Genomic DNA, 13,494 nt, shown 5'->3' on the forward strand with positions numbered 1-13,494 from the left:
CCGTTTTTTTGGCATAAGTTCGTCCATCTCTTGAGATATCATCACCAAACACAGCATGAGAGTTCCTGAGGTGGGGTGGAGGGGGTCTTCATCAATATTTGGGAGCCATTTTGAATCAAGATGGCGGACCAAAATTTAACTTTGGCTTGATTTTTGGTGTGACAGATCAAAACTCGCCGATTACACTATCCGTTTAAAAAAACCACACCAATTTATTTATTTTTTGTTCCTTTGCAAGAGGAATGAGCAATCTGTGATCTGGTTCAGCTGTTGCTGGACTACAACTCCCATCAGTCCCGACCATTGGCAGGGCTGGATGAGGCTGATGGGAGCTGGAGTACGAGGAGAGATATAAGAGGGATACGGGCTCCTGCTTTACGAGCTCTGTGGCAAAAGGATGCTCACCAAGCTCAGGTGCCCCCTTTCCTTTCAACGCTGCGATGAGAGAAGCTGGACCTGTGGAACTTCTCTCCTCCCCAGAGTACTTGATACAGAAGTGCTCTTTCTATAGGGAAGTTGACCACTAAATATTCTGTGGCACCATCACTACCCTGCAGCAAACTAAGAGGGCGAGTGCAATTTCCTAGAATCAGAACCTTCCCTCACCGTGGGAGAGTGGAGGCGCCAGATCATGACTGGAGACCCACTGATGGCAGCCCAGGTGGTAGAAGAAGATTTCGTCCTCGTAACATTTCTCCTCGTGGTAGTGGATGTGGACGTTTCCCCCTGGATAGGAAGGGGAAGAGAAGCAAAAATATATATTATAATAAAAACTAGGTTGTGGGACATTGAACGCCAGGAACTAACAGCAGCAGCAGAGAAAACATGTTCCCCTCTTAACTTTCAACTTTCTTGGGCATATGAAATTAACCACAATTATCTTGAATTTTTAATCCTCAAGAAAGAAGGGCATTTTCGCTGGCCAGGTTTAATTCAAATCCTTCAAACCTCCCATGGGGAAGGTTCTTGGGAATGGTGGATGGAGAAAGAATTTGCCCATGTGAAGACCATCAGGTGGAAACTCTTACACATATGGTTCTGAAATGTAAACTATATGGTGATCTCCACCAGCAGTTCCTAGATCAACTCTGCATCCCCAAATGGAAACCAGAGCCAGAGGTCATACATTTTCTATTACTGGGGAATAATCAGGAGCTCACCAAGTTAATGGCTAAATATCTTTATCTGGTTTTTTGTCGTCAAAACACACTGCAGATGTCTGATCTCCCTGGTAACCTAGAGATGTAATGTTAGACTGCTTTGTGTCACTGGGAAGGAAGGAATTCTGTATTGATTTGCTATGGATGTTTGTAAGTGATGCCAATAAAAGGTTTGATGATGATGATGAAAAAAATATATATATGTACAATGGTGCAGTAAAATGTCCAGCTATTTCCAGTGCCTAAGAACACAAGGAAAGCCTGCTGGATCAGGCCAAAGGCCCATCTAGTCCTCTTCTCCAACCAGATGTCTGTGGGAAACGGGCAAGCAGGATTCGTGCCCATGAGCCCTCTCCCTTCCTGTGGTTTCCAGGAACTGGCATTCAAAAGCATTGCCGCCTGATTGCAGAGGCAGTACATAGCCATTATGGCTAGTAGCCACTGATAGCAACTGATAGGGGATATGGGGACGGGGGGACGGGGGGCAATACAGTCGTACCTTGGAAGTCAAATGGAATCCATTCCGGAAGTCCATTTGACTTCCAAAACGTTCAGAAATCAAAGCACGGTTTCTGATTGGCTGCAGGAAGCTCATGCAGGCAATCGGAAGCCACGGAAGCCCCGTCGGTCATTCGACTTCCAAAAATAGTTCACAAACCGCAACACTCACTTCCTGGTTTGTGGCATTCGGGAGCCACAATGTTCAAGAACTAAGCTGTTCGAAAACCAAGGTACGACTGTACTTATTCCCTTCCTTCAATACAGGCTTTTCCCTTACTGAGACAACAGAAATTTTACAGGAAATGGAAGCTTTGGCGATGTTAATTTAACAATACCGTACTAAACTTGGTAACAGGGTCGCCAGTTCTTTTTCCTGGCTCTGCTCCTGTGCCTTTAGCACCAACCTGGATATGCAGCAATTTAGCACATGGAACTTTGCCTGGCATGCAAATAAAACGGCCTGGGGAGCCAAGTTTCTGTGTCTCAGGCTGTCGGAGGAAAAGAGTCAATGCGAGGAGGGCAGGGGTTTGGGGAATGGTGGAAAACTAGTTTGTATTATCTGCACCAAAAATGATTAGGAACAGAGGAAGATACTGAGTCAGAGCATGAATCCATTTAGCTCAATAGAGTCTACACAGATCGGCAGCGGCTCTCAAGGATTTCAGACAGGATTGTCTGCCGGCCTTACCTGGAGATGTTGATGGGGACTGAACCTGAGAACTTCGGCATGTTATGCCACCAAGCTACGGCCCTTCCCCAAATTCCCAAATATTCAGTATTGGAAGAGGAAGGAAAGATCTGACCCCCACCCCAATTCTCACATTCCTCCACACACCCCTACCCTCTGGCTGGAAAGGACATACTCACCATACACAACCATGTAGTTGCCAATGACTGTGGCAGAGTGAAAGGCCCGCTCTCGAGGTCCCCGGTGCGAGTCCTTCGCGCGCAACGTGCTCCAATAGCGCAGGTCCACATGGAAGAGGTCGGTGGTGTTCACACGCACGCTGAAGCTGAGGGCAGGAGAGTTTCAGGTAAGCTTTTCTTCCTGCCTTGGTCAGACCACACCTGTGGGGCTACCTTTGAAGGTGACCTGGAAACTACAACTAATCCAGAATGCGGCAGCTAGACTGGTGACTGGGACCGGCCGCCGAGACCACATAACAACAGTCTTGAAAGACCTACACTGGCTCCCAATACGTTTCCGAGCACAATTCAAAGTGTAGCTGCTGACTTTTAAAACCCTAAATGGCCTCGGTCCAGTATACCTGAAGGAGCGTCTTCACCCCCATCATTCAGCCCGGACACTAAGGTCCAGCTCCGAGGGCCTTCTGGTGGTTCCCTCACTGCGAGAAGCCAAGTTACAGGGAACCAGGCAGAGGGCCTTCTCGGTAGTGGCACCCGCCCTGTGGAACGCCTTCCCACCAGATGTCAAAGAGAAAAACAACTACCAGGCTTTTAGAAGACATTGTTTAGGGAAGCTTTTAATGTTTAATAGGTTATTGTATTTTAATATTCTGTTGGAAGCCGCCCAGAGTGGCTGGGGAAACCCAGCCAGATGGGCGGGGTATAAATAATAAATTGTTATTATATTATTATTATGGAATCCTGTGTCCAGTTCTGGGCACCACAAATGAAGGAGGATAGTGACAAGCAGAAACGTGTGCAGAGGAGGACAACCAAGGTGATCAAGGGTCTGGAAACCAAGCCTTATGAGGAACGGTTGAGGGAGCTGGGTATGTTTAGCCTGGAGGCTGAGAGGAGATACGATAGGCACCTTCAAACATCTAAAGAGTTGTCACACAGAGGATGGAGCAAACTTGGTTTCTCCGGCTCCAGAGGCTAGGACCCAAACCAATGGACTGAAGGTACAGAAGGAGATTCTGACTAAACATCAGGAAGATCTTTCTGATAGTAAGAGCTGTCTGACAGTAGAACGGACTCCATTGGAATGTTGTAGACTCTCCTTCACGGGAGGTTTTTAAGCTGAGGTTAGGTGGCCATCTGCCATGGATGCTTGAGTTGACATTCCAACTATACAATTCCAGCTCTACAAATCCTATGATTCTATGATTCATATCACCCCCTTCATGTTTCCATCATCTCAAGTCTGCCCACAGCGTAAGCATCAATCTCATTTTGCCCAGAGGGACTGTTTATTTTAACACATATGTTTAAATTAGAATTGCTGGGTTTTTCTTATAGTTAACGTGAGTTGATATGGTCTCTTCCTTTTTCCTTCCTGTTATATTTGCAATAAAAATAGATTTTAAAGGAAGCAATTGCACCCACAAGCATTGACTCAATAACCTGAGAAGAAGGTGGGAACTTAGCCTCTATCAGGGATGGGGAAAATATGGCTCTCCCAGGGTTACTGGACTACAACTCCCATCAACCCCAGCCAGCATGGCCAACAGCTAGGGCTGATGGGAGTCGTAGTCCAGTGCCACCTATAGGGCCACAGGTTCCCCATCCCTTGTCTATATGCCAGCTGTACCAACCAAGGCAACTTCCTGCATCAATAGGGCAGAGGAAGTTGTAAATCAAACCCCCAAAGGCCTTTTGCTCCAGTTTTCCTTGATGTTCTGAACAAATAAAAGATCTACTTCTGCTATATACATATCTACCTATATACATAAACTTGTAAGGCTGCCGTCATGCTGCAGTCTGAATGGCCACCAATAGAAAGCTACGACTGGGTAGCAGGCAGCCAAGGGAAGCTGTTCAAAGGAGCAGGATGCGGGACGTTTCACAGAGGAGTGTGCAGGGGTGGGTGAGGTGGAAAGGGAGGAGGGTTTGGCCAGTTGTAGGGCAGATAGGTGGGGTTGGTTGGTGGAGTGAGCAGGGGTGGCAGCCCCTGGTATGTATGCCCACAGCACTCCCAGTTTTCTCTTTACCGAGCAGTTGAGGGTCGGTGCCCGCCGTAAACCAGGAGAGTGCGAGAGGCTGCGTGGAACACCATGGAGTGGCCTGCGGCTGCGGGAGCCTTGCCGCCTGAGGGCACCACCAACTCCCAGCGCCACATCCTCAGATGGAAGCGGTACATCTGTGAGGAAAAGACATCCACCGAGGTGCGGCCTGCGTAAAGGAAGGGAAACAAGTTAGCAGGGCTAAGAGCGCCTATTTCCAGCTCTGGCTGGTTCACCGGCTAAAGCCCCCTTTTGGAAAGAAGTGACTCGGCAACCATGCTCCACGCTCATGTGACTGCTGGGCTGGACTGCTGCAATGTGCACCGCATGGGGCTGCCCTTGAAGACATCTCAGAAACATCCACAGGTCCGAAACGCAGCAGCCAGGTTACTTGACTGGGGTTCCATACAGAATTCACACAGCAATCTGCTCTAAAACAGCTGAACCAGTCACCAGTTTGTGTCCAGGTCCAATTCAGGGGGTTCACGTGAGTGGTTAGAGCCCTGAATGACTTAGCACGTGAATATCTGGGCAATCAGCTCCTTTCCTACATACCCTCTCGGGTGTTAAGATTGGCAGAGGGGTCCCTCCTGGTAGTTTTGCTGCCCTCAGAAGCTCAGGGGGTGGCAGCCCAGGAGAGGGCCATCTCTGTAACAGCCCCATAACCAGTCACAGGCAAACTTCAGCCCTCCAGATGTTTGGGACTACCATTCCCATCATCCCTAGCTAACAGGACCAATGCTCAGGGGTGATGGGGATTGTAGTCCCAGACAACTGGAGGGCCGGAGTTTGCCTATACCTGCCCTAAACTATGAAAGTCCCTCCCCACAAGCCGTAACAGGCACTTCCATTGTACCATTTCTGTCACGTGTTGAAGCTGCACTTATTTACCTCTGGCTTCTGACAACCCAGATAGATACTTTCAGGACCCACCCTAGTCTTCTGGTTTTAGATTATTTTGACTGATTTTAATCCTGTGTTTTTATACTGTTGCCACCCACCTGGAAATTTATGGTGACAGGCAGCTAAGGAATCCTATTATTATTATTAGTAGTAGTAGTAGTAGTAGTGGGTGAGGCAAAGTATTCCAGTACTCTACTTTTTCACGTCCCGTTCAAGTCGCTGCCCTTCAGGTTATTGGAGGCTTTTAGGCAGAGGTTGGATGACTATGGATGCTTTAGTTGAGATTTTTGCATTGCAGGGGCGTTGGACTAAGATTCTGTGATTCTTGCTCTCACCTCCAAATATGTAAAGCCATTCATTCACCACGGCAGAGGCGTGGCCGGCCAGCCCAGGAGGTGGAGGAAACCAGGTGGTGTTGAGGGGCACCAGCTCCTGCCAACGGCCTTCCCAGGGCAGGTACATCCAGACGTCGTTTGTAAGAAAGCCGCTGGCCAGCTCGCCCCCAAAGAGGACCAGGAATCCCTCCCATGCCACGGCGACGTGGGAGTGGCGGGCCGACTGTAAAAGGGGGAGGACAAAGGAGTTAGACAAGTGGGAGGTATGGGATCAAGGCACAGTGGGGCAGATTTCCCCCCCAGGGCCATTTCACACATGAAGCAGCTGCAAGGAAGGCTCAAGGGGCAGCCTCCTGGCTCTGAGATAATAATAATAATACATTTTTATTTATACCATGCCCTTACCGGGCTCAGGGCAGCTAACAACAAATTTAAAACACTTAACTGATGCAACAAAAAACTACATAAAATACAGTATAAAACGTGAATAACAATAAATTCAGAATTCAAAAATCAATTTAGGGGGGAAATCCATCCAATAAAAATTAGATGATCGCCAGGGCTAGCTGTCTAAATTAGTCCTATTTGGGCCAGCGAGGAGACCAGGCGAGAGTTAGCTGTGGGTGGGTAATCTTCATAAAAAGGGGAGGGGGAGGAAAGGAAGGAAGGGGAATAAAAGATCGGGCTAAGTTCAAATTGAAAGGCAGGCGGAATAGCTCTGTCTTACAGGCCCTACAGAAGGAAGTTAAATCCTGCAGGGCCCTGGTCTCATGGGACAGAGCATTCCACCAAGTCGGATGTGTGCAGACACACATTAATGATGATGCAGTCACACATTACATTTTTATGAGGATGCTATAAACATCTCAGGTTCATGGGCCCTAAAGGGCCTTGTTTAGATTTTTTTAATCTATACTTATTTTTAATAGTTTTTTTAAAAAAAAAACTTCATATTTTAAAAAGAATGATGCCAATTTTATATATACAGTGGTACCTCTGGTTACGAACTTAATTCGTTCTGGAGGTCCGTTCTTAAGCCAAAACCATTCTTAACATGAGACACGCTTTCGCTAATGGAGCCTCCCACTGCTGCCATGCCACCAGCACACGACTTCCTCTCACATCCTGGGGCAAGTCACAACTAGGGGAATCTACTTCCGGCTAAGCAGAGCACGTTACCCAAAGCATCAATAAGGGGGGTGGTACGTAACACGAGGTTCCACTGTACTGTACTTGTTTTTAATTGGTTTATGGGTTTTAGTCATGTTTTAGTTATCATTTCATTTATACACTGCTTGATATTTTCCCCCCTGACCAAGTGGTTTATATATTTTCTAAGTAAACAGAATTTTAAAGTGCCGCTTAAATCGCTGCTGGGCGACAAAGGAAAGAAGACGCTTACCGGAGAGGGGCTGAGCACTCGCCGATGCCAGACGTTGGTGGTGAAGTTATAGAAGACGAGGTCCCCCAGGGCCGTGTTCAAATCCAAACCTGGAGAGGCAGAAGAAAAGCCATGGGGCTACAGAACAGGAAGGAAGCGCCCCTTGGGACTGCAGGAGGGAAAGGAAGCACCCCAGGACTGCAGACCCCAAATGCCCAGAGCGGCTCCCTTCCTTCCACCCCACAGGAGTGGATAACTGGATTAATTTCTGACCTCCAAAGATGTACAGTCCTCCAGTGGAGGGCAAGAAGGCACCAGCCGCTGCCGTGCGGGGCCGGAAACTAGGATCCCGGGCGCTGACGTTGTACCACTTGCCGGCTCCTTGGTTCTCGCTCAGGGCTAAGTCACAGGCCCGGCCCACAAAGCCCGGTTCGCACCGGCAATGATCTGAGCCCTGTGGAGAAGCAGTACACCCTGTCAGGACAACAAAACCTAAGGCTCCCTGCAAAGCGCCACTGGCCCGCAGGCAGGGAGGAGAAACTCATCTCAAGGGGGGAAAGGTAGCCCTTGTGCCTAGGAGTCTAGGCTTGAAAGCAAAACTGCAGGTATCTGAGAGACGTCCGAATGAGATTTCCAAGATTAGAGACACGGAGCAGGCCAAGATCTGGTGCTTGCAAAGAGTTCCCCAAGAGAAGCAAAAACCAGGGAAAAAATGAGGCAAAATAACAAAAACTGCAGAATAAGATTACACAAAGTAGCAGAGATTAGGCAATGTTATTATTATTATTATTATTCCCCGCTCATCTGGCTGGGTTTCCTCAGCCACTCTGGGCGGCTTCCAGCAAAATATTAAAATACAATAAAACATCAAATATTAAAAGCTTCCCTAAACAAGTCTGCCTTCAGATGTCTTCTAAAAGTTGTCAGATAGTTGTTTTTTAACATCTGGTAGGAGGGCATTCCACAGGGTGGGCGCCACTGCCGAGGAGGCCCTCTGCCTGGTTCCCTGTAACTTCGCTTCTCACAGTGAGGGAACCACCAGAAGGCCCTTGGAGCTGGACCTCAGTGTCCGGGCTGAACAATGGGGGTGGAGACGCTCCTTCAGGTATACAGGCCCGAGGCCGTTTAGGGCTTTAAAGGGCTTTAAACACCAACACTTTGAACTGTGCTCGGAAACATACTGGGAGCCAATGTAGGTCTTTCAGGACTGGTGTTATATGGTCTTGGCAGCTACTCTCAGTCACCAGTCTAGCTGCCGCATTCGGGATTAGTTGTAGTTTCCGGGTCACCTTCAAAGATAGCCCCACGCAGAGCGCATTGAAGTCCAAGCGGGAGATAACCAGAGCATGCACCACTCTGGCAAGACACTCCAGAACAGAGAGCTGTGCAGAACTCAGTTGTTCCTGGAACTGAATTCGGATTGTCTCTCCGTTTTTTTTATTTTGCAAAAAGTGTGCCCCCCCTCGAGAAATACAAGATGGAGGCTACCGGAGAAAGACAGGAGAAAGCTGTGTCTAGGGCAAGAAGTTTGGGGTGACCACCCCCCACCACACACACACTTGGCTGCTACAAATACTCTTTATGGGGCAAGCACGGTGAGATCCGGAAAGTCTCAAGTCTTACCTGGCTGCAGCTGCCATGGCTCTGGCAGTAGGTGACGCAGTCAGGCATGGAGCAGCCCTCGCCGCCCCAACCTTGGAAGCATGTGCAGTGCCCGTCGTTGTTGCAGATCCCGTGTCCCGAGCAGCCCATTGGGCACAGCGAGACCGTGTAGGTGGCATTGAAGCCCAGGAGGTTGTAGTTGGCGTCACTGAAGAGGTGCAGCAGCATCTGCCAAGGAGTTAAGAGGGCAGGCTGGTGCCAAGATCGCAGCTACATGCCCCACATGTAACCCAAGATCACAATTACACGACTCGCGTGTCCCTTAAGAGACCACAGCTACGTGCCCCGTGTGCCCCTCAGAGTCTCCACTCCTCTCCCCGGGATGCAGCAATCTCCAACCTCATCTCAACAAAAACTCATGAATGGCCACCTCCCGAACCCCAGAGCAAAACCTCCAGGCCACGGAGCCCTTCCATGCCCATGGGTCCAGGCCTATGTCTATTGGTTGCAACTTGAGCCCATCCAACCTCCGGGGTCAGTACCTTGCCAGAGGTGGCCTCGATGGTGGGGGGCAGGGTGCTGCCGCTGAGGCTGGCCAGCAAAGGGCTGCTGGGAGAATCTCCATCGTAGATGAACAGGTAGTCATAGGTGCATTCAGTGTCCATGAACATGAACGTCAAGAGGATGCGGTAGCTGCTGCTGGGAGCTGAACAGGGTGGAAAAGTGGGGCGGGAGGGTTAGAAAACCAGGCACAGGACCAAGAATGGGCTTTCATCATTTCCTGACTCCTGTAAGGCAGGGGGTACCAACATGGTTCCCATGAGCCCTGGAGGGTCTTCCCCTAGAGCCCACTAAGCTTCTTAGCCCCCTTGGTCCAAGAGGCACTGAGTGGGGTCACCTTTTGTCCTGTGAAAAGTGCACAGAACTGAAGGAGGAAGTTTGAGGAAGGGCGCTCTTTCTCACTTCCTCTTTCACCTATGGGAACAAGGTTCTGCGCCGCCAACAGCTGTGTGATAGGCAGGCATTCAAGAAGGGGCCATTCCCATTTCTGCAGCAGGAAAAGTGGGGACTTGCAGGATTTCTGTGCACCATGTAACTGCTGGGAGGCACAGAACCCCACCATCACCCTTCTTCAGATCACACGACTGATATATTTGGCAGGACTTCTCAAATGTATCATTAACCGGCTGATTTATATTTAAAGGTAGAAACAAATGGGTGGGGAAAAAGTTTTTTTATTATTAGCTTTATTTAGTTATTAGATTTATATACCACCCTTCATCGTAAAATCTCAAGGAAGTTCACTGAATAAAATGCAAGATAAAAACAAGTAAATACAGTCATACCTCGGGTTAAATATGCTTCAGGTTGAGCGTTTTCAGGTTACGCTCCGTGGCAACCCGAAAGTAATGAAACGTGTTAATTCTGGGTTTCGCCGCTCGCGCATGTGCAGACTCTCAAAATGACATCATGCGCATGCGCGGAAGCAGCGAATCGAGACCCGCGCACACGCGGGTTGCGTTCACTTCAGGATGTGAACAGGGCTCCGGAACGGATCCCGTTCGCATCCAGAGGTACCACTGTAAGTAAAACAAAACAGCAAAATAAAAACCCCTTCTTCCCACAGACACATTTAAAAGGCTATAGAATATTAATCAGCTAAAGGCCTAGTTGAAGAGGAATGTTTTTGCCTGGTGCCTAATGGTGTTCAATGAAGGCGCCAGGCAAACCTCCCTGGGGAGAGCATTCCACAAATGGGGAGCCACTGCAGAAAAGTCCCTGTTCTCATGTTGCCACCCTCCAGACCTCTTGGGGAGGAGGCACAAGAAGAAGGGCCTCAGAAGATGATCTCAGGGTCCAGGACTTTGGTTGCTGGTTTTGTTTGTAATTAAAGTGTCTGTTCTATCCTACTTTTTATTTTTAGTTTAGGTTGTTGCAGACAGCCACCATAGGACTTTCGGATAAAGGAGGTAGATATATATACTTCCAATAATAAATAAAGAAGCCTCCCCAAATTCCTACCTTCCACTAGCCACTCGCAGTTGCCGTTGACAGAATAGTTGCCCGGCCCGTCCGTCACATAGCCTGACGCACTGCGCAGGACCTGGCGGTGCCCCTTACAGTCGCCACCGCTGGCCCAGCGGATCCCACACAGGGCTAAAAGCAGCGTTACCAGCAACCTCAGGCAGCCGTCCAATAAGGAGTCCATGATGGGGTTTGGATCTCCCCACAATTCGGAGGCTGCTCAGCACAGTCCAAAAGGTGAAGGGAATGCCATAATCCAGCCTGAAAGAGCAGAGAAGAACTTCGGAGGTCAGGCAGAGTATACTGTTTATTTTCATTTTCATCATCACCATCATCCGCACTGCCCGTTGCAACTTAAAATCACAAAAAATTAGGTGCATCCTAAAAACATACATCTCGAGTGCCAAAATAAAAATAAAAATAAATATAATTGTATTATTTATACCCTGCCCATCTGACTGGGTGCCAGGTGCATCTCTGTGGGGAGTTAGGGGCTGCTGGAGAAAACGCCCTCTCCCGAACCGCCATCCCACCAAAGCTTTTGAGGGCAGTGGAACAGCCAAGATGGCCCAGAGAGATTTTGGGGCACAAGGAGAAAGGCAAGGAGTTGTTTAGCACAATAGAACAGCCTTCACCAACCCATTTCTCTCCAGATGCTTTTTGGACTACAACTCCCATCAGCCCCAGCTCCAGCATCTGGAAGGCACCAAGTCAGCGAAAGGTAACTTTTGACAAACTTCCCATTCCCGGAACGTAGACAGGGCTCAGATCCACAACTTGTTACAAATGCTGAATTCGAGTAATAGGTATAGGACAGGACAGGATGTAGACAGAATAAAGAAAGATGTGGTGTAAAGGGGACTGTGCCTCCAAACTGCAGTCAGGGCTTTCCAGTCCTTTCTCACAAGCAGCTTAAATTTCAGACCTTAAAGCAGCCATTGCCAAGCAGGTGCCCTCCAGATGTTTCGGACAACTCCCACGGAGGGCACCGGCTTGGCGAAGGCTGCCTTACACCAATAACAAACCCACTCCCCGTAAAGCAAACCGGGTGTGTACATGCAGTGCTGTTTTTCTGGGGGGGGGACGCAGGGGTACGTAAACCCCTAAACATTTTGTGACTCTTTGTACTTCTGTCCATTTACTGTATATATTTTCCCCAATTTGAATTATAAAATGGTGATTTTCTTGCGTCAAAATGACAGTACCCCTAAACATATTTTTTTAGAAAAAAGCACTGTATACGTGTCACATGTGTGTTTAGTATCCCCCACCCACCCCAAAAAAGGCTTTATGGGAAAAGTAAGAGAAACCCATACACAGAAGGGAAGAAATTCCCTGGAACTGGTCCCAGCTGGGGAATCAAAACAAGTTTTCTAGGAGGAACTTAGGTCCAGAGCAGGATTTTTCCCCCTTTTTCCTTTTAAGCATTACTTCTGGAGTTACAGGTCCTTGAAAAGGAGGAGACCCTAAAGTGGGGGGGGGGAGTCCCTGCTAAGTCTTTGGGGTTGTGAGAATCATACCTTAGAGATGCCCAAAGGGGCTGCAGCATGCAACATAAATGCGCCTACACTGTGTGTATATATATTGAAAGGTTCATGAGGAGAGTCCAGGAGGCGACGTGTGTTTGTGGGAGAGGAGAGGGTTTATTGTTTTTGTTTTGTCCTTCCTTTTATTGTGAATTTCGTGGTTATTTTATCTTGTATTTCTATACTGTCACCCTTCACCAGTAAATCTCAGGGCGGTATACATAATTAATAATAACAATAACAAATGATGAGTGGGGCGAACGTGGGGGCCGGGAAAGGGATAAATCCTGCAAACGGGTGACTTTGCAGCCAGGGGACTCTCTGGAGGAGGAAGGTGAGGGTCAAGGGGGGGGGTTTCTATCAGGTGAGGTCTATTAGGGGGGCCTACAAAGGGGGGGCATGCGGAGGCGTGCAATGAGGGGGGAATGCGGGAAAAGAGAAGACACCCCCCCCACGCGAAGACCCACCTGCCGCCGACTCCGCTGCCCCCGCGGCCCATAGAGAGGCTCAGCCCGGGACCGATGAGGCGCAGCGAGACGACGGGGCCAGAGCGGCCCGCGGGAGGAGCGCGGCGCATAGAGAATGGAGGAGAGGGATAGAGGGGAACCGGAATGCGGACGTTCCCTGATTTCTATGGAAAGGCAACGGGCGATTGAAGAACCATAGAGGCCGCAGGGGGAAGCGAGAGGCTAGAGCGGCAAGTTCTAGGCCGGTGTGAGTGTGTAGAGGCCGCCGAGGACCGTTGTCATGGCAACTGGAGGGACCGGAGGCGGGATGTTTATTTATTACCATGAAATGTAATACACCCGCTCATTTGATTATGTGTAGCGATTAATAATTGTTATTTTTATAATAGTTGTTTTTAATAATGAAAAAAATACCGTTTACAATGAAAATAGCGAGTTGGGATTGCTGCTGTTGTTAGATTCAGGCAGCCCTGTCTTCCGAGAGCAGCAGCACCAAGCATGTGCAGAGTGCCGTTGTCCTGAATTTGGGTAGGGGGGGGTGGATTTTGTAGGTTTTTCACACGCACCCGCAAAGGCTTGTGAAGCTCATTATTTAGCGGGTGGACAGCGTAGGCGCAAGGTGTTGCAGGAAACCCCCTCCCCAGTCATTCAGTTTGTACCAACTCGACACACTCACACACAGCAT

The 13,494-nt window shown here is 48.9% G+C and overlaps 1 protein-coding gene across 2 annotated transcripts in view; it reads right to left on the reverse strand.

Moving 5' to 3' along the window:
* MEGF8 (multiple EGF like domains 8) overlaps positions 1–12,926 on the reverse strand; it is a 58,959-nt gene extending 46,033 nt beyond the window's left edge. For both annotated transcript variants that reach the window (XM_081018561.1, XM_081018560.1), the window contains exons 1-10: positions 12,810–12,926; positions 10,814–11,077; positions 9,334–9,497; positions 8,813–9,019; positions 7,463–7,643; positions 7,211–7,299; positions 5,809–6,031; positions 4,559–4,739; positions 2,529–2,674; positions 607–726 (exon numbers count right to left, since the gene is read on the reverse strand). In XM_081018561.1, the coding sequence (XP_080874687.1) occupies positions 607–726; positions 2,529–2,674; positions 4,559–4,739; positions 5,809–6,031; positions 7,211–7,299; positions 7,463–7,643; positions 8,813–9,019; positions 9,334–9,497; positions 10,814–11,000 (1,498 nt within the window). In that variant the 5' untranslated portion in view covers positions 11,001–11,077; positions 12,810–12,926. The remainder of the gene's footprint in view (positions 1–606; positions 727–2,528; positions 2,675–4,558; positions 4,740–5,808; positions 6,032–7,210; positions 7,300–7,462; positions 7,644–8,812; positions 9,020–9,333; positions 9,498–10,813; positions 11,078–12,809) is intronic.
* Between the last annotated feature and the right edge of the window lie 568 nt (positions 12,927–13,494).

Source organism: Podarcis pityusensis (assembly GCF_964106645.2).
Source record: "Podarcis pityusensis genome assembly, chromosome: 8".
Classification (NCBI taxonomy): Eukaryota; Metazoa; Chordata; class Lepidosauria; order Squamata; family Lacertidae; genus Podarcis; species Podarcis pityusensis.